Raw genomic sequence first — 27,385 nt, forward strand, 5'->3', positions numbered from 1 at the left:
GACGAACAAGCAGTTTTGCTGTAGGCATAAATAAATAATCTTAATTGTTAGTTAAAATAACTAATTTTACGATTTGCTTCGACCTTTCCTAACCTTGTACTCTGACCTCTTGGAGATTTCCAGGATAGCTGAAGGGCAAGTTTGTTTACTCTCATATTGGCTTTCCCTTTGTTGGAATAATTATCTAATACTTTTCAGCTACATCAGGGAAAATTTGTATTAGCGTTGAAGACAAGACTCATGGTTCGTTAACACAGAAGAAGTCGTAAAAACCTTAAGCTCAGAAAATAGTCGACTATTTAGATTAATAGGTAATTTCGAAGACTGCCTTTTCCAAGACGATAAATAAAAGTTTGAATAGGAATAAATCCTTTTATTAGATAGTGATAATATAAACATGGGCTAAAACGCTAAAACAAGGGCTTCGACATCGAAAGTTAGATTACCACCTTTTAAGATTGAAAAGACTTGGTCTCGCACCGCTACTCTATTTAGTCATTAAAATTTTCAAGATTTCCATCATTTGATTAGATTTCATTGATTCATTTCTTTATTTCATCTCTAAAGAAAACATCTAAAGGAAAAAGGCCAGGTCGCTGAGACCATTGAGATGCAGTGTATCATTGATTTTCAGAGAAATTTTGTAGTTTTTTTTTTCGCTACCCAGTTTAAAGAGCCTAATGAACAGAAGACGAAAAACTTCTGCTGATACTTCACTTATTTCTAGTTTTTCTTCTTCTGATTGCATATCACGGTTTAGGAAACCTTTCGCCTTGTTCAACTTAAATTTAAAAGTTAAAGTAACGGATACTTCAGGTTCTTCAGATAGTTCCTCCGCCCAGTAGGTAGGCGCCCTCCTTACCCCTCCCCCTAATCACTCGGGTAGCTTGTATTTTTGCAAGCTCCTTGAAATTATTCTTCCAATCCACCAGAAAAAGTTTCCTAAGGTGGTTGGAGTAGGTGAAACAGAAGCAAAACTGAGGTTTGACTATCTAAACTGAATTTATTCTCCTTGTTTTTATTCTTGTTGGATTGTTTGTTTTTTTGCTTTCATTCGAAGCTTTTACCCCAGTTGAAATTTATTCGTCTCTGGCTATTTAGATGACAGACAGTCCAAGGAAAGACTATCAATAACCAGCCCAGCAAGAGCTCAATCAAGACAACAATTAGTGAAAAGCAAACAAGACATGATTCATGAGTAGCTGTATAACCACCGTAATCAAAAATAATAACCCCAGCCAGTGTCAGTTTAAATTATTTTTTTTAGGTCTTTCGGGGATTTCCCCCTCCCCCTTTTTTCCTGTTGTAATCTGGTTACTATCGCTTATTTAGTTTTTATTTTCTCCTGTTTCTCAAACTTTTTCTCTTTTTTGCCTGCTTTTTAGTTAGTTTTTTCGCATACTCTTTTCTTCTTTCATTATTCTCAACCCTCCCTCTCCACCCGCTTAGTTTTTTTTTTTTTTGCTTGGTCGGATGGATAGTTCTGCCCGAATAGCATTAAAAGCGTGTTTAAATGCTTTTAAGCATGCAAGTATCGAAACAGATGAAAGGGGGGGGGGCTTAGGTCGTGACTAAAAATGATAAAGAAATGAAGCTTGTTCCTGGTGTAAAAATCAGAAAACAAATGAAAAACCCAACTTTTAATTTAAAAAATTTAGAGTGAATAAAATAAAAATGACACCCTTTAGCTCCCCAATACTTGTAAGCAAAACTGTATTGTTGGGTTATAACCATACCTACCGTATCTCGATCTTTGGTTCGTACACTTTGATGTCTGTCACAGAAACTAGTGTTTTAGAAAAATATACTAGCTACCTGACACTATAGATTCTTACTTGGGGTGGACGTGTAAATGATTCTTTCCCTCTACAATAGTCATATTTACAGAGGTTTCTCAGTCTATTTTTATTTTAAGATCCATTTTTATTTAAGCAGTCCAGGGGATCTGCCCCTGAAATCTCATGGTTTGTTGAGTTTATTTCATCATTTTCATAATCGTTATCCAAATTGCCCGTTGTTTTTCTATTTAGGTGTCCCCCACCAAGTGATTTTTGGGTAAAAATATAAATGTGATAAATTACCTATTGACTACGGCCTATATTTGTCGGCCTGTCCATTGTTGCGCGGCCATCGTGTATGCCCCTGATGTTTATTTATGGTAAAGTGTTTGACATATCTTCACATAGCAGCGTATGAGGTTTATTGACATTCTTCCTTTGCATGGGGGATTCAATCCTTAAAAAAACTAATTTCAATTATCGAATGTTGTCGAATGCCTTTTTTTGATTATTTACTAAGGGGAGGGGTGACTAGAGGGTCCATAGAAGGGAATCCTACAGGGAGATGTTAATTAATTTGATCAGTTATATATTTAAATCTGATTTTAAATTACTGTAATAGTCTTGTTTGATAATATTAATCCTTAAAATAGAAAACGTGGCAATGGAAAATATGGGTCAAAACGTTTTCTTTACCTTATTTTAAGAACTAACCACGTATATTTTAAAAAGTATTTTTTTAAATAAGTTGTGGCATGACTGATCTCATGTTTCATGATACCAGAATGAAGCAAGTCGTCATGTACAAGGGGACCTTGACATCAAAAAAGAAGGAAAAAACCAGCTAATTGTATGTTATCAGCGTTTTATTGAATACGAATTGACTAAGTGCTGTAAAATTCGAGTCAGTGACTTGGTTTTATGATTCTATTGTTTGGAGGATGAAGTTTAAAATTATTTCAAAATAATTGGATAGAAAAACTTAATGGTAGCATAGAGCACTTGATTCATGTGAATGTTTTGTGAACTGAACCGGAGATAAGATTTAAATCTTTTGAGTAATTGGTTTTGTGAAAGTCTCTTGCTTGTCCAACCTACAGTGTAAAGAAAAAAGCATTATCTATCAGATAATTATCTATGGTTAAGTCTTATACTTATAGAAAAAAAAAAAAAATGTCATTCAAATTCAATGGTCTTTGTGTTTGAGGAGTCTTTCAAAGAATTGTGACAAAGTCAGGCCTTAGCTTAAAGAAGGAGTTTTAAGGAAGGGACATACCCCCTCGTATGCGGAACAGTTTCTATTCATTTAATTTTTAATGTTGTTCCGTACCAATTACAAAAAAACTTTTTTTTAATTTAATTTCTGACCATTTTTTAAATCTTGCCCGGAAATACCCATTCCCTACCACGTGTAAAATTCCCCCAGAAAGTTCCTTCCCTGTAAATATTGCCTTCTGCCCTCCCCCGCAAAAATCGTCCCCAGAATTTTCCATATATTTCCCCATAACAAAAACTATGAGCGAATAACGGACAAAATACTTAACCTACAGCCCTTTCCCTAGGGACAATGGGGGGGGGGTCGTGTCATCCTGGAATGTATAGTTATTGGACCTTTCAACTATGCTCAATCAAGTGGTTATATCAAATTTTGATTGGATGTCTCTGGGGGAATACGGTATTTCAGGGAGACTAGTTGCCCTTCGACCTTTTTGATCACTTAAAAGCAGGGTTTTCGCTTGGGGGTCAATAATGTAGAGAAAAAATTATTATATATCCCATGCTCCTTGAATATCCGAAAATGGTCCCCTCTTGTCCCTCCCACTAAAAATGCTGCAGATTCGCCCCTGCTTAAAAGAGCACTGGAACTTTTGATTTCCGTTTTAATGATCCTTCTGCCGACCTTCTAGGACTATTGGCTTGATTCGATCACTCATGGGAAAAAATAAATAAGCACGCATCCGTGATCTCCCATCTGGCAAAAATACAGAAGTTCTCATTTTTGTAGATAACAGTTTGAAACCTTTGTTGTAGGATTCTCTGATATGCTGGATCTTATGATATGATTAAATAAAAAAAACAACAAGTTTTTCGAACTGAAAGTAAGGAGTGACATTAAAACTGAATGCTAACAGAAATTACTCCGTATATGAAACGGGCTTTTCCTCCTCAACGCACCGCTCTTTACGCTAAAGTTTGACTATTTCTCTTAACTCTACTTTTTAAAACAGTAAAAAACTTTAGCGTAAAGAGCGGGGCGTTGAGGAGGAAAAGCCCCTTTCATATACGGAGTAATGAATCGCATTTTAATGCAGTTCAAACAGTTCGTCACCACGAACTGTTTGATCAAATGATCGCGGTAACGAACTGTAGGAAGGAGCGACTCGGCTCAATAGTAACTGAAACTCTAAAAACGGAATTTTGCTACTAATTTTGATTACGTGGGAGGATCTTTTCACGGAGGAATTTATCACGAGGGAAGAAAATTTCCATGAAGGGGGCGCATGATTTTCTAGCATTAAAAAAAACAATGAGAAAGTAAATAAATAAAAAATTCAACTGGAAGTAATGAGCAGCATTAAAACTTGAAACGAACATAAAATATTTTGTATAAGGGGTTCGTCTCCTTCACAATACCTTGCTCTTTACTCTAAATTATTTTTAGTAATTTCAACTGTTTATTCTACGGTCTTTGTGATTCAGGGGTCACTCTTAAAGATTTGGGATAAAATTCAAGCTTTAGCGTGAAGAGCGAGGTATTGACGAGGGGGCGAACCCCCTCATATACATAATAGAAATACACAAATATAGAAGTTCGTTACGTAAGTTAATTCGTAATTTACGTATTTTTATTGTTAACAAAAACGTTCGTAAAAAAAATTCTAGTTGCATTTTTAATTAACCAAAAATTGGAGGGCAACTAGGCCTTCTCCCCCACCCCTTTTTTTTATCAAATTTGTCCTATCAAAACTATGAGAAAGCAATTTAGCAAAAAAAAAAATATGCAAATTTCGTTTTAATTATTCAAATGCGGTGAGCCAAAATCAAAACAAGCATTAATTAAAAAACGTTCAGAAATTAAATAAAAAAACAAGTTTTTTCAACTGCAAGTAAGGAGCGAAATTAAAACTTAAAACGGACAGAAATTATTCCGTATATGAAAGCGATTGTCCCCTCCTCAACGCCTCGCTCTTTATGCTAAAGTTTTTTATTGTTTTAAAAAGTAGAGTTGTGACAAAGAGTCAAACTTTGGCGTTAAGAGCGGGACGTTGAGGAGAGGACAACCCCTTTCATATGGAATAATTTCTGTTCGTTTTAAGTTTTAATTTCGCTTCTTACTTGCAGTTAAAAAAAACTGTCTTTTTAATTTAGTTTTTATTAAGATCGCTTGGTTTTTTGGAAGTGTTTCCCCTTTTTTTGAAAATAAGGTAAAATTTCTCAGGCTTGTAGCTTCTGATGGGTAACATTACACACAATGAGTTTTATGTGCTTGTAATCAATATAAATGCTTGTTCTTTTGATTTGTATCAAATTCTGTTTTTTAGAGTTTCCGCAACTGTGGCTGTGGTTCTCTCTTTAGTATGTTGTAGCTAGCGCTCCAATCGTGACAGAGGCCATCAAAAAAGAGTGTCCGCATTTTCTCAGGAATTACTTCGGAGATCGAATTGAAGCTTTCAAGGAATTTTGAGGGATGGAGTGAACCTTAAATTTCGGCTTCATGGGATATTAGTATGTCTGAAATTTCAGGCTATCAAAAAAGCGAATTGCAAAATAACTTGCTATATCTCGGGAATGGTTTGGGAGATCCAGGTGATACTTTCATATTCCGTTTGGGGAGAGGGTACTTCTCACTTTATGTTGGAGTATGTAATTTTTTGTCTTCAATCCACCTGAATGTTATTGGAATGTCTCTTAAATCTCTGATTAATGTGGCAAATAATCCTGGTTTCTTCGTAATTTTAATACGTTCTGTTTTTTCTTCTTTTTTCTTAGCCATTGCTGCGAGCCGTGCTGCTCTTTGGCTACGTGCCGAATAGGTTTTTTATAACTTATTTTTTTATAAATAAAGTATCGAAATTCTTTTTTAAAAGCTTGTGATTAGTCTTGACTGCTCAGGAGTCACCCGTCACTTCATTTTGATAAACAGTTATTTCTTAATGAAACGGAATGAAGTGCAGTATCTGCAACGGAATTGTCACACTTTTCTTTTTTGTTACAAGTTTAATGAACCTCCCTCAATCAGACATAAAGGACTTCAAAATGAGTTATTGTCAAAAAAGCCTACAGAGTAGGTCATCGAGAACTCAGTGTTAGTCATGACTAATCACGAATTGCTGCAACACAGACAAGAAGACTGTTCAGGTTGTTTTGTTTATGGTTGAACTAATCAGTTTGCCTATGGCTATGACGAAGACTGAAGCATAAAAAACACATATTAGATTATTTTTACGTAAGAAAGATCACAACTAAAAATGAAGGGATAGGGTAATTAGAATTAATGGTAATGAAGAATGAACGAAAAATTACCAAATTTTAGGCAAAAGAATGAGAATATAAACTATTGCTACCGCAAGAAAGTAAAGAAACACTTTTTCTTACAAGGATTGTATTAATTAAGACTAATTAGAAAAGGAGGATGATGGAGTGCGAAGGGACATACATCCTGTTGCCAATTATATTAGAATCTTAAAAAAGATGCTTACTGTAGATGAATATGTATTTACTCAATAAGGCTGGAGGGGGAAGATGGCTCGATAGCAGGAATTCCTGGCCCCATTAAGTATAAAGTATAATTTGAAGTTCACCAAGCCGACAGACAATTAGAACTTTGACCCACATTTATCTTTCCTGTTTTTATCCTCCCCCTTCCGTAGGAAACATTCCCTGGTCTACTCCCTAAGTATCGGATGTGTGGGGATATGTGTGCACCTATGGGCATATCCGATCTCCAAAAACGTATTTTAATTTTAAATAGACTTGAACACAAGGCGGTGAAAAGATTTGTGTAACAAGCCATTATAGAAAAGTGCAGCATCTTGCTCAATCCTGCTGATATTATTTTTTTCTATGCCTATGCAAAAATAAGACGAAATCAGCCATTTGTATTTTTGACTGTTAACCTTAATCCTTATTTTAGAACCAGCATTACTGTATCATATATTTCTATCAAATATCAAGTAATTTGCCACCTACAGAGACTAGACTAATGCCTCGATAATTACGACACTCACTCTTGACAACATTCTTATGCATTGGTTTAATTAAGGTTTTCCTAAAAATCGTACTTCCCTTTTTTCAAAGACCATATTCATAATCTTCAGTAACTTATTTCTAACCTCAGAGCCACCATATTTAAGAAACTTATTTACCACACTATCAGCACCTGGACCCTTATTATTTTTAATCCTTTTAGTATTGTCGCTAATTCTTCCTCACAAAACAAATCTCCTTTCACATCCAAGGTATTACAATTTTTTTTCTTTTTCCTATGTATCTTTTCCTGCAACTTTTTCTTGGTTTAGCACATTCTCGAAATGTTCTGCCCATCTCTCTTTAACTCTTCCCTTATCACTAATTGTGGCCCGTTCCTATCTTTAACTGGAACAAATCTGGAATGACTACTCCCTATCAATTTATTATCACTCTAGTACAATATTTTACTATTATGCCGTCTAGCTGCATCTTCCAGATCCTCTGCAATTTTATCTATGGCTTCCACTTAACACCTCCTTAATTCATATTTTAATACTTTCTCCACTTTCTTACATACCTTTTGTATTCGTATGATTTATCACTCAGGTAATTCTTTTACAAACCCCTTCTCTCTATTAAACACAAAACTTTTTCACTAAGATTCCTTGCTGCAGTCTTAACTTTCTTCCGTAAGACACCGTCAGCAACTTCACAAATTGTTTTTTTTTTAATTATTCCAACCATCTTCCACATTGTCAAATTTTAAACTCTCAAGTTTAGTATCCAACTGATCCTGGAAAGTTTCTCTCGACTTCTTATACTGGAGTCTATCAACATCATAACTTCCCGGGAGGTACCCCCTCTCAGTTAGTTGTACTAAGCAGGGGCGAATCTCCAGTGTTTTATCGGGAGAGCAAGAAGGGTTCATATCCGGATAGTCAAGGGACATGGGCTTTATAATAATTTTTCCCCAGGCTGTTGAAGGAGGCAACTGCCCCCCCCCAAACGAAACCCCCGGCACTAAGTAAACTCTAGCTAAAATATATTAAAATTGCCAGTCCTAGAGTTTAAGAGCTGTTTTATTTTTTCGTTAGCCGGCCACCTACCCCCTAAAAATATTTGTTTACCACCCAGGGGTACGCGTACCGTAGTTTGAGAACCACTACTCTAAAATATTGTCACTGTTGTCTTTAACATCATTGAAATAGTTGTTGCTCTTGCACCTCCACAATGTACCTACAAAACTTTGCTAATGTTCATCCCTATAGTGGCCTGACGAGTTGTCCTTGCGAATTTACTGAGTCGAAGGGTCAAACAAACAGAACTTCTAAATTGATTTTTAGCTTGCTTTAAATTTTACCTGGGCTCTTTTTTTTTTTATTTGGGATACATCCTGCATAAATATAATTTTACTTTGGTTAGTTTTTGTTGGGTTAAGGTTTTTCCCTGTTCTAGTTTTGATGGGTTGAATTTAGCATGTGCTGTCCAAAATGCTTCAGAACTAGGGAAAACATTCGACACAGTTAAGATTCTTTTCTGTTTTCTCCAGATCTGAGTTTGAAAACCTTTTATGGAAAGATTGAATTAAGGAGTCAGTCTCTCCGACTTATTAGTGGAGGCAGGCACGCACACATGATTTCTTATTTTTCTAGGGGTGGGGGGCTAATAATAACAAAGAATTTGTTTGATGATTTTGACTAAAAAACATTGGGGGAATTTTTGAAGAGGGAGCCGAGCCACAGCGCCCCCGTCTACGTATATCCCTGTGTAGAGGTTTTCTTTTCTTATCTTATCATTTATTATTTCTTGGTTGTATTCATATCAGAGCCATGTCTGATATCTTGCATTGAGGGGAGGGAGCAGAGAGGGTAGTTTCATTTTCGGTGACAAATGGCCGATTTTTATAAAGAACGGCGGTGCACCATGGGCTGCCGTTGATTTTTCTAATAATGTTCTTCTAATTTTAATCTAATAATGAATTATCAAACTATGCTGCATGAAATCAAGAGGACTGCTGCAAGTGAGAGAATTAGCTCTTTAAGAAAATCTTGGAAAATTTCTGGGTAAAAACCCTCCGTAGGAACGCTACTGCCTACTCTGTCTGTAAGCTTTTTTATTTTATTACCTATTGTCAGGTAAGAAATCAATATCGATAGACTTTTACAAATTTACTCTGCCCGCTAGCTTACTTACAGAGACGGTTTTAGGGGGGACGAAGGAGGCACTAGCCCTAGGTGTAGAAATGTTAGGGGCATAAAATTGTTAATAAGTAAGAAAAGTCAGACTTAAAAAATGGAAAATTTTGTTAATAAATGAAAGTCTTGTTGAATTTTGGCCTGAAAATTTTGCGGTAGACAGAGGGGGAAGGGTAATCAAGATTTGGTTCCGGGTGTAATAGAGGCCAGAACCTCCACTGCTTACTTAGCACACTGAAATCAACTTAGCACACAAGACAGACCAGAGGCGCGCCGCCTCGCCCCTGAAATTTCTCTCCTCACTATCAAATCGGCGCGGCGTTAGGGATGTACTACTATCGGTTATACCCATATTAAGCATGGTGACTAGCAAGACAGAATTATTTCTACGGTTACAGTAAAAGACACCGGAAGTTTATGACATCAACTATTTTGAGAGTGCAAATACCAGCCAAATTTCTTATTCGCTTTGCAAAGGATTGTGCAATCACCACAGGCATAGCAATCAAGCTTACCGACGTGTTTGCATACCTGATCATCTGTTCTTGTTTTCCTAACCGAGATCTTCATAGAGTTGCCTCACCTTGCGGGGACTTAGAAATAAGCTGTATGTTTTTCTATAGGCTTTAATTAGAATAAAATGCCGTGGAGAATAAACTGATATCTGCCTTGCTAAATTTTTTTGCTGCAGGGGGATCATGGTTCAGGTATATGTCATGTCAAGGCCATACACTAGAGGGTGTGCCCCCAAAATGTAGACAACACTGAAATCCCTGGTCTCTGGCTATTTCACTATGACTCAGATTAATCTTTTCAATATTTCAATTCTCCCGTAGATGACATGGACCTTGTCTACCGACTCAAAATTCCGAGTATAACCGTGGTATTTATCCATAAGTTTATTCTTATAAAACACTATTTATGTCTTTAGCCAAAAGAATTTTACTGAACAAATGTATATTTCAAGAAGAAATAATACATGACTCATCTGTACATCAGTGTATTTATATTGGGAATTTATTATGTTATTCTGATTCGTTCATTGCAAGGACTTTATTGCATTCTCATGATATATAGGGTAGGCGAATTTTATGAGTACCTGGACTCAAGGCGGTATCCACGTTTTTTTTTTGGGGGGGGGAGGGGTCAAAAGTCTTTACAAAATGAATCATAGTGTGTTTTAATGCATTTTTATTACGTTTTTACGAGTTGGACAAACATTTCAGGGGTTCCAAACCCCTCTCCCGAAGGTGGGCTTGCCTGGACTGTAGTCGACTCCTAGCTTTTCTATAATTATGGAGATTGTACACTATGGAGTGTAATCAATAAGGAATATAGGAATTTAGATGATGCATGTTTATTTAAAAGTATGTTACATATATGTTAGCCAGTACACACTGCGAAAATTTGGATCTATAGGTTCAGTGTTGAAATAACTGTGAAGCTTGGGAGATTGATAGGCTATTTATAATTTAGGATGTAAATTTGCACATTAGTGGGGTTGGGATTAATTATAGCGGGGCTGCATGCAAAATGTACCCTAACCTAACCAAAATACCAACTAAATATTTGTTAAAATGTAGCTACAATGTAGTTTTCCCCTGAGCCGGAGCTAATTGTCTCTGTATCAAACAGTTCGTGGTAACGAACTGTAGTAAGGAGCGACCCGGCTCAATAGTAACCAAAACTCAAAAGAATGGAATTTTGATACCAATAGCTACATCAAAAGAATCGCATTTTAATTCTGATTTTAAATATATAAGTTTCATCAAGTTTAGTCTTACCCATCAAAAGTTACGAGCCTGAGAAAATTTGTGTTCTTTTAGAAAATAGGGTATCACCGTCAGATTCAGGGTATCAGAGAACTCTACTGTAGAAGTTTCAAGCTCCTATCTATAAAAATGTGGAATTGTGTATTTTTTGCCAGAAGGCAGATCACGGATGCATGTTTATTTGTTTGTTTGTTTTTTTGTTTGTTTTTTTCCCAGGGATGGTCGTATCGACCCAGTTGTCCTAGAATGTCGCGAGAGGGCTCATTCTAACGGAAATGAAAAGTTCTAGTGCCCTTTTTAAGTGACCAAAAAAATTGGAGGGCACCTAGGCCCCTCCCACGCTAATTATTGTCCCAAAGTCACCAGATCAAAATTCTGAGATAGCCATTTTATTCACCGTAGTCGAAAAACCTTATAACTATGTCTTTGGGGACGACTTACTCCCCCACAGTCCCCGTGGGAGGGGCTACAAGTTACAAACTTTGACCAGTGCTTACATATAGTAATGGTTATTGGGAAGTGTATAAGCGTTTTCAGGAGGATTTTTTGGTTGGGGGAGGGGTTGAGAAGAGGGGTATATGCTGGGGGAACTTTCCATCGAGGAATTTGCCATGGGGGAAGAAGAAGGGAGCGCAGGATTTACTAGCATTATTTAAAATAACAATGAAAAAATAAATATGAAATTTTTTTTTTCAGCTGGAAGTAAGGAGCAGCATCAAAACTTAAAACAAACAGAAATTATTACCCATATGAGGGGCTCACCTCCTCCTAATACCTCGCTCTTTACGCTAAAGTATTTTTAGTAATTTCAACTATTTATTCTACGGTTTTTGTGATTCAGGGGTCATTCTTAATGAATTGGGACAAAATTTAAGCTTTAGTATAAAGAGCGAGGTACTGACGAGGGGACGAACCCCCTCACATATCTATTAAAAACATGAGAATACAAAAGTTCTTTCGTAAGCTAATTTATAAGTTACGTATATATTTTACTAATACAAAGATTCGTAAAAAATTGAAAGTTCTAGTTGCCTTTTTAATCAACCAAAAAATCGGAAGGCAACTAGGCTTCCTCCTCCGCTCTTTTTTTCTCAAAATCATTCGATCAAAATTATGAGAAAGCCATTTAGCCAAAAAAAAAAAAAAATATTCAAATTTCGTTTTAATTATTCCTTTGTGGAGAGCCAAAATCAAAGCATGCATTGATTCAAAAATGTTCAGAAATTAAATAAAAAAACAAGTTTTTTTAACTGAAAGTAAGGAGCGACATTAAAACTTAAAACGAACAGAAATTACTTCGTATATGAAAGGGACTGCTTCCTCATCAACGCCCCGCTCTTTACGCTTTTTTTTTACTGTTTTAAAAAGTAGAGTTAAGAGAAAGAGTCAAATTTTAGCGTGAAGAGTGGGGCGTTGATGAGGAAGCAGCCCCTTTCATATATGAAGTAATTTCTGTTCGTTTTAAGTTTTAATGTCGCTCCTTACTTTCAGTTAAAAAAACTTGTTTTATTTTTATTTAATACAAACAGGAACAAACCGGTTATTGTCTGATTTTATAGATCCAAATTATCGTGTGTGCACTGGCTAACAGATAAACTGTACGAAAAGTGTGATTTACTCCCGCTTTCTAGGGCTATAATGAGAGAAAAGTTAAGATGGCTAGGCCAAGTTCTGCGGATGAAGGATGAGAGATTGCCGAAGATTGTCCTTTTCGGCCAACCGTCTAGGGCTAAACGGAAAGCAGGTTGTCCACGGCTGGGGTGGAAGGAGGTCATAAGGAAATATTCAAGGGAAATGGGAACTTCTTGGGAGGGTGTAAGTGAAGCTTTGAATAGTTTGGAATGGAGGAGGGATGTGCATAACTGTGCTGAACTCAGGCGGACTGGTGCTGCGGTGAGCTGTTAGTATTGGTAGTTAATAGTATATTTAATTCTGTACAGACATATTTGGTGAATTTCCACCAATTTGTCCAGTAAAATCGTGATTCTATGATCAAATTTCTCGACAATATACTTGACCAAAATTACACAACTACGGTATAGTAGGAAAGAGTGTCTTGGCCATGCTAGATGTTTTTGTTGCAGCAGCTTTAAAATCAGCCTGGAGGAGGAAAATAGGCCGTTAAAGATCGTGCTATCAACTGAAACTAGTGTTTGTGGAATAATTTGACAGTTTTTTAAAATTGTAGATTGTATTACTTATTCCTTCAGGGCGATTTTTGTGTGTTTACTATTTCGTCAAACCGCTGTCAAGCAGCTTGATCTTTGTAATAGTGTAGCTTTTTTCATAGTAACCTGTGCTGTGTAGATTTGTTTTGATTTGAAGAAGACTCACCGTCATATGCACCTCCAACAGACAGTGCGCAACCCTTTGAAAAGATTTTAAAATAAAAGTAGCGACGTCTACGGCTTCTTTTTGTGAAATAATCGATATTCCTGAAATAAAGTTGCACCTTATTTCTCCGATTTTTTTTTTTAATTAACCTTTAGAAATCATACTGATGCAAAAGAACATAAAATATGCTGTTTGAATTTTTTGTTCGGAAGCGCACAGTATTTTCAAGTGTAATGCGCATTTTCTTTAAATAAATGACTAATTCACAAACAGCTGTTTTTGATGAGAATCAATTAATTGCTGAAAATTGTTCAGATAAAACGTTGTAAAGCAGATGGTATATTTCAGAATTTAAAAATCTGTGTTGTATGATTATAGCAATAATACCAAAATGAAAATAAAATCAGAAGGTTTAAAAAAAAATAACTGTACAAGGTCTTATTTCTTAACAGGAATCACGTTTTGTGTGTAAGATACTTCGTGACAATGTTTCGAGTAAAACTGACGGAGAAAATTAGATAAGAAAAAGTCGCTTTAACACTTTACGGTAGCTTTTATCGGTTTTAAACTTGACTTCGTTGCGAATTTTATTTTCTATTCGTTTTTCTGTTTCTTCTATGACTTAATTTAGGGTGGTTTTAATTTTTAATATCACCATTTACTTTTCAATGAAAGCTTCAATTTTTTATCTAATTTCACGGAGAATGGAAGTATTTAACGCAGAAAGAAATTTGTAGCCTGAACTGACGAATCAGTCTTCATTCCTGGCAGGATCAATTTGGCATTGTACTTTAAGCAGTATAGGCGCATTTGAATTGTTTTATGTCAAGAAATTCCTAAAATGTTCAAAATTTGATATTTAAAAAGGATTGAGCCTATTCATAAAAACAGCAATCAAGGTCAAGGATTTATCCGGTATTTTTTTTTGGGGGGGGGAGGGGGTTCAAACTCCCTAACCCCCTGGATACAGTCTATGTTCCTTCTGCAAGTTTATGGAACTTTTTTTTTAATCCTAAAGAATTAATGTTTTAATGTAAGGTAAATCCGCTATCGTTGCACAGCTGATACTCAGATTTATCCACCGACTCAATTATTGTGATTGTGACATATATATGCACAGTTTTCTGTTTGCAGACTTTTGTGGGTGCCATCTTTAACGGGAGTTATGCAACTTGTCATATTCGTTTTTACTATCATTTGGCCTTTTTTTAGTGTCCAGGGGAACTCATCTCCTTTAGAACCATAACCAGGAGCCAATGTTCTCCTGGTTTTGCAACCATTAAAGTAAATGTAATAGTAATTGTAGGTCGCAACTGTTATTGGTGCCTCTCTCTTTTTGGTAAGTCCGTAAAGGTCATGATAGCACAAGTTTGTTCGCAGAAGTGATAAAGCTAAAAGAGACTAACTGTTAGATATTACTGATCGGAAACTTAATTGCAAGGTTTTGTTAACGTGAAGAACTATATTTGTGAAACAAAGCTACTACTAACAATTCATTGCGACACTGCGCCGCCTGAAGCTAGTACAGCTTCTCAAGCTCCCTTTTTACTCCCTCCGACGTATTTTCAGTTTCCTTTAAGTCCTTTCTTAAGATCCATTCGAGGACAACTTTTCTTTCATTTGATCAGGGTTGTCACCCCTACTGATTTGTCACTATTTCTAGAGATCTTTTTTTATATTGCAAACAACAAAAATAACTAAATCAGTACATAAATCAATAGATTCGTGAAGAAAATAATTACATCGTACCAAAAAATCTGTAAAATCTAGAAATGTTTTTCGCCAAGTGGCTACCCAGCATTTGACCCCAGATGGATGGCTGAAAAGCAGAATTTTTGGCAGTCTATCGTCCTTCATCTTTGAAACGTGGCCTAGTCATACAAATGAAATTATTGGCTATTTACATGACAGAGTTATTTTGAATTTCCATTGATGAACACCTCCAGAAGGTTGCTGAAGTGCTGGAGAAGCTACATATTTTAGGTCTAAAAAATCTTTGACCTCCAGTTTGCCTACTGTTCAAACCAATTTTTTTCTTTTAGTGACGATTTTTCGGCGCTATTTTTCCTATTTCTACCATATTGCACGTAAATTGTAGGAAAATGATGCCCTAATAGAATTTATAAAACGTCTGTTGATGTTGTTTTTTTTTTTCAACTTAAATTAGCCAAACCGGATTCAACCCAGATATATTTAGCCAGATTCAAAGACCTTTTAAACTTCCAGTGTTTTCAGGCAAATTTTATTTTTTTGTAAAACATGAAAGAAATAATTCTTTAAGATCATGTCTTGACCACTTATATGTAACATATGTATTATATATAATTATTGCAATTAATCTCCTGATAGAACAGTGTTTTTGGTTTTTGACGGGCATTATTTTAATGCTTGTCACGCAACATTTACTATCTTGATGAATTTGCCTTTTAAGTAGGTCAAGATGTGGTACTTGGTCTCATGTAGAGTCTTTATGCTTTACTAGATCTTAACTGGGTTTGTAGCTTCCCTCTTTTTCCCGCTTTTGAAGAATGAGGACATGTTTACTACCGAATTCTGAATTTTAAATATGTTGTCTTAATTGGAGTTGATATAAATTTTTATACAACTCAAAGGCATGTGGATTTCGCACAAGCAATTTACTGCAAACAATATAAGTCCTGCATAAGACATAATATGGGAAAGTGATTGTATCCAACCCACACGAATATAGAAAACGTATCCTCTTTTACATAGGTAGAGGTAGACACGGGAGGGCAATATACAGGTATCCACTTAGGGACTGGTAGCGGGTTAAAGAGGATTTTCGAGGGCTGAGAAATTGAATAAAAAATGGGTGGAATCAAACAGTTCATCAAATTTTTCTAATAAAAATACGAGCCAAGCACACCAGGTAAAAATAAAAGGACAAAAAAGACAACGCGAAAATTAAAAAAGAAATAAAAACTCAAATTGGAAGAATTAAAAAAGCTAACAGTGTGAAAAAAAACCAACAGCAGATAAACTTAATAACATAAATTCAATTTATAAGTTAGAAGCAAGCAAATTTAAAATGATCAGAACTCCTTATTCCAAATCAGCAAGCAGTAGTTTAAAAAAAAATAATAATAAAAAAAACGCAGAAAAGAAAATTGAGAATGGGGCTTTTATAAGATCAACGAAAATGCTGGAAGAAACAAGATGAATCTATTGGGAAGATAATCGCTTCCCCTCTTCCGAAATTCTTCCCCACTAAAAATCTCCTCACGAAAATCTCTCCTCCCCGGATAAAACTCCCCCGCGAAAAATACCCGTTTGTTTCCCAATTACAAATATAACCTACAGTGCTTTCCCTAGGTGCCCCAAGGGGCATATTTGTTGGACCTGACCTTTCAATTGTGCTGAACTAAATGATTATCTCAAAATTTCAGTTCGATGTTTTTTGGGGGGAAAAGGGGAGTGGAAAGGTGGCTAGTTGCCCACCAATTTGTTTAATTTTGTGAGAATGAGCCCTCTTCCGATCTTCTAGAATTCTTGGTTTGATACAATAATCCCTAAAAAAAAAAAAATACATAAAAAATTCCAAATTCTTTGTAGACCAGACCTTACAGCCTCTTTGATCGTCTTCTAGTTAGGGAAGGGGTGTAGCTGCCTCAACGTGTGTATTTTAATGCCAAAACATCCTAACTCTTATTTGGCCTTCAGATAAATACAGAAGTTGTTCTAAGGAAGGGAGGTGGAGGCAGAAATTGATGTACAACCCCTCTTGATTTCCGGGAATATTTCTGTTGTACGCCGCTATTATGAAAGTAGCGTTGTATAAAAGACTTGTACAATAGACGACTTGAAAACCAGTTTACTCGCGTTTTCATCAGTTTTGCCGGCTTCTGTTTGAAAAAAAAACGTCAAATGGCAACAACGGAGCTTTAAAAACGGAGTAGTATTCATACAATAACGATGGACTGTGTGTAATCTGTAACTCATCTCTAACAGAGCGTAATTCTAAGCTTTAAGTCTTTAATATCTTTGGAGTTAAAGAAATTCTAACAACAGGTAAGGCTGAACAATGGTGGACAGGTTTGTCTCCCGCTGACAAAAAATCACTAGATTTTAGTGATTTTTTGGTTGATTTAGTGATTTTCTTCACTAATATGGTGATTCATGTGCAAATTTAGATTTTTTTTTGATTAGACAATAAATAAAATCACTAGAAATTGTGATAAGTCACTAGGGAAGACCACCCTAATGGTAGGTGATACCTGTTGTAGTATTGCTGGATGTGCCGGATCGCGACTATCTGCTCCGGACAGCCTCTTCCTGGTCTGAAGCTTACCTGTTTAAAACGGATTAGGTTGTCACACACATCTTGAAATCTATTCAGGAAAATCACACACAAAAAAAAGAAAAAAATTTCATGGGATGACGTCAGCTACAAAAGTAAATGTTATAGTCAATTAAGATTTTGTACCAACTATTGACGAAAACTTTTAAACTATGTTTTACGGCTTAGTTTATGGACGAATCAGATTAAAATCAGTTTCAGAAATTAAATTAAATTTACCTAATATTGATACCCTTACAAATTTCCTTTGGGGGAGGGGGACAAGGGGCAAAAGTATCGTGGGGGCGAAATTAAAATGTGTTTTACCAGAATAGTGTCGTTTGGTAGTGCAATTCTTTGTTTTATTACTGAAGCTACTCTGGCTTCTGGTTTTTAAATAGAATAGGACATCCAGTCTAACTTACTCCAAGATGTTTATTTCTTCACTTTTGTATAAGTATAAATAAAAACTATTTGATAAGCCAGTGTTCTTTGGATATTAAGTTTGTGTCTAATTTTCGTTTGAAGAGACATCCTTCACTTTTCTTCGATGTTTCCCTTCTCTTGAAGGGGTTTAAGGTGTTTCCCTTCTCTCGTGGGTTTAAGATCTTGTTTTCGACGATCTTTATCTAGTAAGTAGGCAGGAATTTTGAATCTGTTTAACTCTCCAAGATTGATAATATGCCCAATAAATTATGAGCTATACTCGCCAGAAGTATTCTATTTTGCTCCCATGTATCTTAAATTGGTTTCCCCAAATCTTTTGACAAAGCAATATGTGTTTCGGAGAGTTCGGATTTTGTTTGTTTGTCAACATGTTATGCAGAAGTATAATGACACCATTTTGAGCATATTGCGTTTTATGCATTCTAAGCCAGGTCAGGTATTTCAAAGTTCTGGCCATTGACTTTTTTCATTCTGAGTTTTGCGTAACCTTGCAAACAAATGTGTAAATAACTAGATCTTAATAATTCGGAACTGTGGGTTTCAGTCTTACTAAGTATTTAATTGTTTCAGGACTGAATTGTGAAACTATCTTGAAAAAACGCATTGAACTTGAACACAAAAATGTGTATTCCCCTCAGGAATTTGCTGCGAGTATGCGTTGAACACGTTTATGGAGTGTGAGATGTCTCTAGACCTTGATCCCCAAAAGTGTCGTGACTCATTACCTATGTCCGCTTCTATATTCTCACACTACAATTTAAAACTTAATGCAGTTCACCTTTTTTGCCGTTTTTTATATCAACCCCCCAATCGGTCTTACCGCTGATATAGATTTATATCTTGAGCGCGTATCTGGCCATTTTTAAAAGAGAAAATAAATTGTTCAAGCAAACTAAATACAGTGTTTCTTACCCCTAGCAATTTTCCAGTTTTTCTCGTCTTCCAGTTCCTGGAAGGAATTTTGAAAGTATTTTCCCTTGGTCATTGACAGAGCAGTACCGAGTGGTGTCTGTAAAGAACAATGCTTCTCCCATATCTTGTAGCTTTTTTTTACTTTTTTTTTCCCGGCCTCTTCATCTAGAGTGGATAGTCTTGGACATCCAAGAAGAGTCTTAAACGCATGGCCCACTCATCTCCATGGACAAGGTCCCTGAATTATGCAAATACCCATTCTTCACAAGGGAATTTTAGTAGGAAATGCGGGTATGTTGCACCTTGTAAAACTGGAATCATACAAGAATTTTGAGTCTCGGACATCCAAGAAGAGTCTTAAACACATGGCCCACTCATCTCCAAGGACAAGGGCCACGAATTATGCAAATACCCATTCTTCATTGATGAATTTTAGTAGGAAAGGTGGGTATGTTGCACCTTGTCAAAACTGGAATTATACAAGAATTTTGAATCTATAAGATTGCAGGCACATGTTGTGTCAGTCCCTTCACCCACGCCTTTTTTTTCATGCTACATTTTTAAAGAAATAATATCCACATTGTGCCTCTACTGAAATCCACAGCCTAGGTATATATGCAGTCATGCACATTTGCTCAACAATGGGGTACATTACAGCGCCACAAACGAACAAGGTCAACAAAGGGAATGACAGGTCTCCCACAATCCCACGGCATTCATAACCACAGCAATCGCTACAAATTTATCATTGCCCACGCGCGAAGGACTCAAGAAAAAATTATGCGACACATCATATGTCCCAAAACTTTTCAATAGAGAAGATAGGATCGTACATGACTATATATACCAAGTGTATGACTGGATATACTCAAGCTGGCTGGAATCGTACAAGGATTTATCATCCCTTGGGAACTTGGTTGACGAACATAAAGTCCTGACTTAGTGAAAATATTCCAAGAATCGATAAATTTTTTGTTAGATAGTGTCGTGCCCAATACCTTTGTACGTATCTAACCTGTTTTTGTTTATTTATGGTAAAGGAATGAATGACTCTTACGCGCTAGATAACTCATTTTATGCAAAAAAGTCTACTGTTTCGGGGTCCCCCATTGAATGTAAGCAAGGGACTAAAATAGAATTTGATCATTGTCAGAAGTCTGTTAAACATGTGTCAAAATTCCACTGTCCCAATCCAAAAATCCACTGTCAAAATTCATACTTACCGACAATTTCATACAAAAACTATATACACTAAAAATAAATATAATGCATTTATTCCCCGGTCTTGACTTATGTTGTAGGTAGCATAAGCTCAGGCTTAATTACTCATGCATTACATCAAAAATGCTTAAGGTAAAATAGAATTTGGGTTTTCAAAATTGGACATTCATTTATGCTTCAAAATATTTCCTTTTAAGATGTTTCTTCTCCATATGCAAGAGTAGACATTATCAGTTTCGCAAAGTTACTATACTCTCCATTTGGTTCAATGAAATGTTGAAAACATATCTTAAGATAAAATACCCGTTTCGAGGGTCCACTAAATAAAACGTCTCCAGGTGGCATGTTCCTGTACGACTCTTCTGCAATTAATTGCTGCTTCTCGTTATTGCGAACTTACCTTAAGTTTAAAAAGTTCCACACGTGCAAAGCTATTTGCTAGATCGCTGGAGCAATGAATACATTTCAAATCTACAAACAGGTAATGAGTTTCTCAAGAGAGTGAAGATGCAACCCTTTTATCAGGGTGTTTTAATCACATATTGAACCGACATTCTTAGCAAAAAAAAAAAAAAAAAAAAAAAAAACATAGAGTACAGAACTTTCATAAAAATGGTGGCTCTGCTTAAAGAGTAAGACAAGTCCTATTTTCATCAAAGATATATTTCTAGGCAAGCTTTTCATGGGTGTAAATTTTTCAATAGACCAATTTTAGGGTGTGATTGTTGTTTCTTGGTTTCTAATCACCTTCGTTTGACTTACAGGAAAGCAAGACGGAAAGAGAAAGATCCTAGCTGCTCAGACGAACCTAAATTGTACCTTTCAGAACCAACTTTAGATTTACATTTATCAGAATCAGATTTAAGACAAATAGTTGAATTACCTGAAGGACTTGACCTTAATGAATGGCTAGCCTCACATAGTAAGTACAGTTTGTAACTTGATTTATGGAAGAAAATACATCTTTCTCACGGACAATATTATAAGGGCGCTTCAGATCTTACGGGAGTTCCTCGTATCCTTTCTTCTCTTTGTGCAGGTATTCCTTTTCTACACTGTCAGGGAAGCCAATTTTCATCGCTCTTTACTGTTATTAAATAAAAAAAAACAAGTTTTTTTAACTGAAAGTAAGGAGCGACATTAAAACTTAAAACGACCAGAAATTACTTCGTATATGAAAGAGGCTGCTTCCTCATCAACGCCCCGCTCCTTACGCTAAAGTTTGACTCTTTCTCTCAATTCTTCTTTTTAAAACAGTAAAAAACTTTAGCGCAAAGAGCGGGGCGTTGATGAGGAAGCAGCCTCTTTCATATACGAAGTAATTTCTGGTCGTTTTAAGTTTTAATGTCGCTTCTTACTTTCAGTTAAAAAAACTTGTTTTTTTTATTTAATTTCTGAACGTTTTTGAATCAATGCATGTTTTGATTTTGGCTCTCCGCAGAGGAATAATTAAAACAAAATTTGCATTTTTTTTTTGGCTAAATGGCTTTCTCATAATTTTGATCAAATGATTTTGAGAAAAAAAGAGCGGGAGAGGAAGCCTAGTTGCCCTCCGATTTTTTGGTTAATTAAAACGGCAACTAGAATTTTTAATTTTTTACGAATATTTTTATTAGTAAAAGATTTACGTAACTTATAAATTAGCTTACGTAAAGAACTTTTGTATTCTCATATTTTTATTACATATATGAGGGGGCTCGCCCCCTTGTCAGATCCTCGCTCTTTACACTAAAGCTTAAATTTTGTCCCAATTCATTAAGAATGACCCCAGAATCACAAAAGCCGTAGAATAAATAGTTGAAATTACTAAAAATACTTTAGCGTAAAGAGCGAGGTATTAGGAGGAGGTGAGCCCCTCAAATGGGTAATAATTTCTGTTCGTTTTAAGTTTTAATGCTGCTCCTTACTTCCAGCTGAAAGAACTTTTTCATATTTATTTTTTCATTGTTTTTTTTAAATAATGCTAGTAAATCCTGCGCTCCCTTCATGGAGATTTTCTTCCCCCATGACAAATTATCGATGGAAAGTTCCCCCAGTATATACCCCTCTTCTCAACCCCCCCCCCCCACCCCAAAAAAAAAATCCTCCTGAAAACGCCTTTACACTTCCCAATAACCATTGCTATATGTAAGCACTGGTCAAAGCTTGTAACTTGTTGCCCCTCCCACGGGGACTGTGGGGGAGTAAGTCGTCCTCAAAGACATAGTTATAAGGTTCTTCGACTACGCTGAATAAAATGGCTATCTCAGAATTTTGATCCGTTGACTTTGGGAAAATAATTAGCGTGGAAGGGGGCCTAGGTGCCCTCCAATTTTTTTGGTCACTTAAAAGAGCACTAGAACTTTTCATTTTCGTTAGAATGAGTCCTTTTGCAAAATTCTAGGACAACTGGGTCGATACGATCACCCGTGGGAAAAAAAAAACAAAAAAAAAAAAACAAGAAAACAAAAAGACAAATAAACACGCATCCGTGATCTGCCTTCTGGCAAAAAATACAAAATTCCACATTTTTGTAGATAGGAGCTTGAAACTTTTATAGTAGGGTTCTCTGATACGCTGAATCTGATGGTGTGATTTTTGTCAATATTCTATGACTTCTAGGGGGCGTTTCCCCCTATTTTCTAAAATAACGCAAATTTTCTCAGGCTCGTAACTTTTGATGGGTAAGACTAAACTTGATGAAACTTATATATTCAAAATCAGCATTAAAATGCGATTCTTTTGATGTAGGTATTGGTATCAAAATTTCATTTTTTAGAGTTTTGGTTACTATTGAGCCGGGTCGCTCCTTACTACAGTTCGTTACCACGAACTGTTTGATTAATTGAACAAACATTTTTAGAACATATTTAATTGTTGGTTTAGTTTTGACAAGACTGAAGTTACTTTTGTTCAAAGCTGCCGAAAGCTGTTGATAATTAAATGTGCGGAGTTCCTTATACCCTAAGTACACCATGGATAGTTTATAAGCACGATCAGTCAGGGGCACTAATTGGGAGTTTGGAGGTGGGGCAGGGTGTAAATTGACCCATTCCCTGCCTCTTCGATTTTTTGCCCCTAGTTTATAGAAAATACTTTTTGGTATTTTCGTTGGAAAAAAATAAATCGAAAACGGTAAAACTGCCTCTCCTAGATTTTGGAAATGCATATTTGCCTCCCCCCCCCAATTTTCGTTAATTGGCGACGCTGCAACCTGCAGCTCAAACTGTGGACGAGAAGACACTACTGTAAAAGAGGGCTTTGATGAAATTCAATTTTACCCGGGCATGGTTGGTTTGTCCATTTCGCCTGTGTCCTCTGGTGAACTTTCATGATTTATACGGTTTTCCCGTAATCGAATACTATCGAACAAAAAGCTAAATTGCCTCTCATAGGTTTCGAAAAAGTACACCCCCCCTCTCCGACATTTTCGTGAATTTGCGACGCTGAATCCTGCAACTCAAACTGTGGACGAAAAAGACCCTATTGTAAAAGAGGGCTTAGGTTAAATTCGACAATACGTGAAGACGGTCTGGTTGTCCACTGAGCACCCTCACCTTGAAAGTACAAGATTGTTACGGTTTTCCCGTACTTTCTATGCATTTTACTATTTTTTTTGTGTCTTCTTTTTATTTTCAAACGAGTTTTCCGCCCTTTCCCCCGAAATTCAACTCTTGCACCCGCGACTAAATTCATATTGAGCATGTTTCTTCAGGAATGGATATATATTTGCAAATTCACCTGTTTTTTATACGCGCCCCCTTCTAAAATCATGTTTTTGCATACATGACTAAATTTGACATTGAGTGTTTCTTCTGTGGTGTGCATTTTTGCAAATGCAGGATTATTTTCATTGCGTTTCTTGCGGTGTCATCACTTTTACTATCGCTGCTAACGGAATGAATTTTACACTGACCATTTTATTCTTCATTCATTGGTTAAGCACGAAATGTGGTGCGAAGTTATAAAAAATATGTGCGAAGTTATAGACGAAAGATGCTAAATTGAATTGCAGGAGGCCAAAAAAAATAATGTTTTTACCTTTTTAGATTTTCTCTGTTACACCTTTGGCAACAATCGTTTGTTTTTAAGGTGTGCAGTAGCTTGGTCACGTTTAGCGAAAAAAAAGTATGTCCTTGATTGGAAACCCGATTTTCAGTGCTAAAGTTAAGGATTCACACGAATAAACTATAAACGAATTTTTTTTTCAGTCTGATTTTGCTCAAGCAGAAAACAGACTACTAATTTATTTGCCTTTAGCCCTTGATCTTTGTTTTAATAAAACTTTGCTTTTATTTTATAAAGTCCTTCGACAATTAGATTTGCTAAGTTAAAACATCTTAGTCGATTTATTATTATTTTTGTCTAATTGGGATACAATGAAGGAAAAATTAGGCCCTGATAATTCAGCTACTCTTTGCTCTAATATGTAGTCCGAAATCATGTATATGTGTTCGTTCGTTTGTTGAAGGGTTGACTTAGCCCATGGGTTCATTGACATGGGTCAACCCATGGGTTGACAACCCATTTGACTTAGCCCTCGTTCAACTCAGTCCTCTCAACCGCCGTTTAACCCAGCCCATTTTAGTCAAACCTCGTGCAATCTAACCACCATTATCAACCCAGCTCAATCCAATCCCTGCACCAGGTTAAGCTAGCTTAAACGGGGTTTTGAGTTGCATGGAGTTGAATTGGACGGGGGGTGAGTTGCATGGGCATTGAGTTAAATAAGGGTTAAGTTGAACAGGGCTGAGTTACACGTGGACCTTTTTCTTTAAAGCTTGGGATCCTAAGATTTATATGTACCCCCGCCCCCGTCAAGCCAGGTCTGGAGAAACTGTTTGTACATTTTTTAATCCCACTGCAGTTTTCTGCTTTCTGATAAGATTAAATTCCGACCTGTGGAACAGAATTGTGGAAGGTTCTCAATGCGAAACATTCAACCCACATATGAAAAAAAAAATGCAAATGAAATATTTTGCCTTTGATTTTCTTTTTCGATGTTAATGCAGTCTAAAATAAGGCTCGTGTTTGAGGGAGGGGGGTAATTCTTTAAATAGAAATAAATAGGTAAATTATGTTACAACAACAGAAAAATATAAAAGGAATTCTAATAGTCATAAGACTTGAGGTGCAATGACACTTAAGCAGAGGTTTTCAAATCAAATTTTAACATTGGTTTTAAAAAAATGCTCATAAAACCAATGTCATGATTATTAATTCTTGATAGAGAACGTGTTTATATTTATTAATATGTTGTTTTTCCTGGTTTTCCGGGTTGGTATATGTTAATTTGTGTCTAATAAATGTCTATCCGTTCATAATGCCCTGTTTTGTTTATGGCATAAAAAACTAATAGTTTTACACAGTATGGATGTATTTTATTTCCCGTTGTAAAAATAAAAACGGATGAAGCTAACCCATAGAGAAAGAAATTGAAAAAAAATGCATAGAAACTAACTAAAACAATAGTTAAGAATTCAGACGTTGGCAACGGTAGTGAGTCTGCTTTCTACTGAGTATACCACATTGCAGAACAAATAGCATTGAGCACTCAAGATAAAGGATTTTGCTGTCAGTGGCTTATGGATGAGAGTTGTGTGGTGTTTAAACGTTGGAGCTTTATAATATGTTCTTTTTTTCCAAAGTAATTAGAACTTACCTTTTGTTCCATGTTTAGATTAAATCATTCTGTAAGAATGAAATGAGAAATGATAGAAATTCTCACGTGAAATTTGGGTATGCCTTTTGGAAGTCGCACATTTTCAACTTACTTAATGTGGAAAACTGACTGTAAGGCCTACTTTATACTTCCCTTTTTACAGCTTTGTCGTTCTTTGAACATGTCAATGCAATATGTGGAGCTATTAGTGAATATTGTACTTCATCCTTATGTCCGGATATGCTTGGACCTGGATACACGTAAGTTAGTCTTATTTCTCTTGATAAGGTAGTTTTAATATAAAAAAAAGTCTTTTGCAATTCCTACGAGCTAAATTAGCGATTAATGTGAAAATACTGACTGCGTAGAGCGACCCATATGCTGTATTCTTAATGAGACAAAAAAAAAGGACTAGTAGAATAAAAAAAGGACTAGAACTCTCAACTTCTGACGTAATGAGCACCTTCCAAAGTTTCTGCGACCATTAAGTTGAGTTGGGGGTAAAAAAGGGTGAAATCAAGAGCAATTAAATATCAATTTCACATTTTTGATGTTTTTCTAAGTTTTTTTTACCCCCCTCCCCTCCAAAAAATCCCCCCTCTTTAAACCAAATTCCTGGATGCAGCCCTGAGGATTATACATCAATTTACACCTCCACACTCCCCTTGTCTGTTCCTTATAACTAGTTATGTAACAATCTTTATCTGTATCAAGACTCAATGAGAGCAAGGATGTTTTGACATTAAAATGCACCGTATGAGGCATCTCTCTCCCTCCCTGAGTACAGAACAATCAGGAAACCCCGTTGTAGAATTTTAAAACCCTTATATGCAAATGTTTGAAATTATAAAACAACCGAAAATTTATCCTGAAACATTTTTATTCTTAAATAATTTTTATTTTTGTTCTTAAATAGTTTCTTAGACCGCACAGCTTTTCCATTTGCAAAATTTAAATTAGATAAAACGGGTAAAATTTAAAGAAAAATATGGAAGAAAAAGAAAAAACAACAACAAACTTATAACAATAAAAGTCCGATTGTTTCGCATGTCCGGGAACCTTTATCAACGTTAAAAAAGAAGTTAAAGTTAAACTAAATTAAACGCAAAATATGATGCAAAGACAAAACAAAAGAAACAGCAACAATAAATGAAACTCACATCTTAATAACCTCCAAAATACTGCAATCACACTAAATAGTCTGAATAAGCACATATATTCTTGCCAACAAGCCTGATAATCAAATTGATAGCGTCGGTTTAGATCAGAATTAAATAAAAAAAAAAAAAAAAATTTAACGGAAAGTGAGGAGCGGCATTAAAACTTTAAACGAACAGAAATTACTTCGTATATGAAAGGGGCTGCTTCCTCATCAACGCCCCGCTTTTTACGCTAAAGTTTGAATCTTTCTCTTTAACTCTACTTTTTAAAACAGTAAAAAACTTTAGTGTAAAGAGCGGGGCGCTGAGGAGGGAACAGCCCCTTCCATATACGGAGTAATTTCTGTTTGTTTAAAGTTTTAATGTCACTCTTTACTTTCAGTTAGAAAAACTTGTTTTTTTTATTTAATCATATCATAAGATCCAGCATATCAGAGA

At 35.9% G+C, this 27,385-nt stretch overlaps 1 protein-coding gene across 3 annotated transcripts in view; it reads left to right on the plus strand.

Moving 5' to 3' along the window:
- Positions 1–27,385, plus strand: part of LOC136036279 (MOB kinase activator-like 2) — a 115,315-nt gene that overhangs the window by 36,990 nt on the left and 50,940 nt on the right. For all 3 annotated transcript variants that reach the window (XM_065718425.1, XM_065718424.1, XM_065718423.1), the window contains exons 2-3: positions 20,911–21,068; positions 25,951–26,047. In XM_065718425.1, the coding sequence (XP_065574497.1) occupies positions 20,911–21,068; positions 25,951–26,047 (255 nt within the window). The remainder of the gene's footprint in view (positions 1–20,910; positions 21,069–25,950; positions 26,048–27,385) is intronic.

Source organism: Artemia franciscana, chromosome 15, assembly GCF_032884065.1.
Source record: "Artemia franciscana chromosome 15, ASM3288406v1, whole genome shotgun sequence".
NCBI lineage: Eukaryota > Metazoa > Arthropoda > Branchiopoda > Anostraca > Artemiidae > Artemia > Artemia franciscana.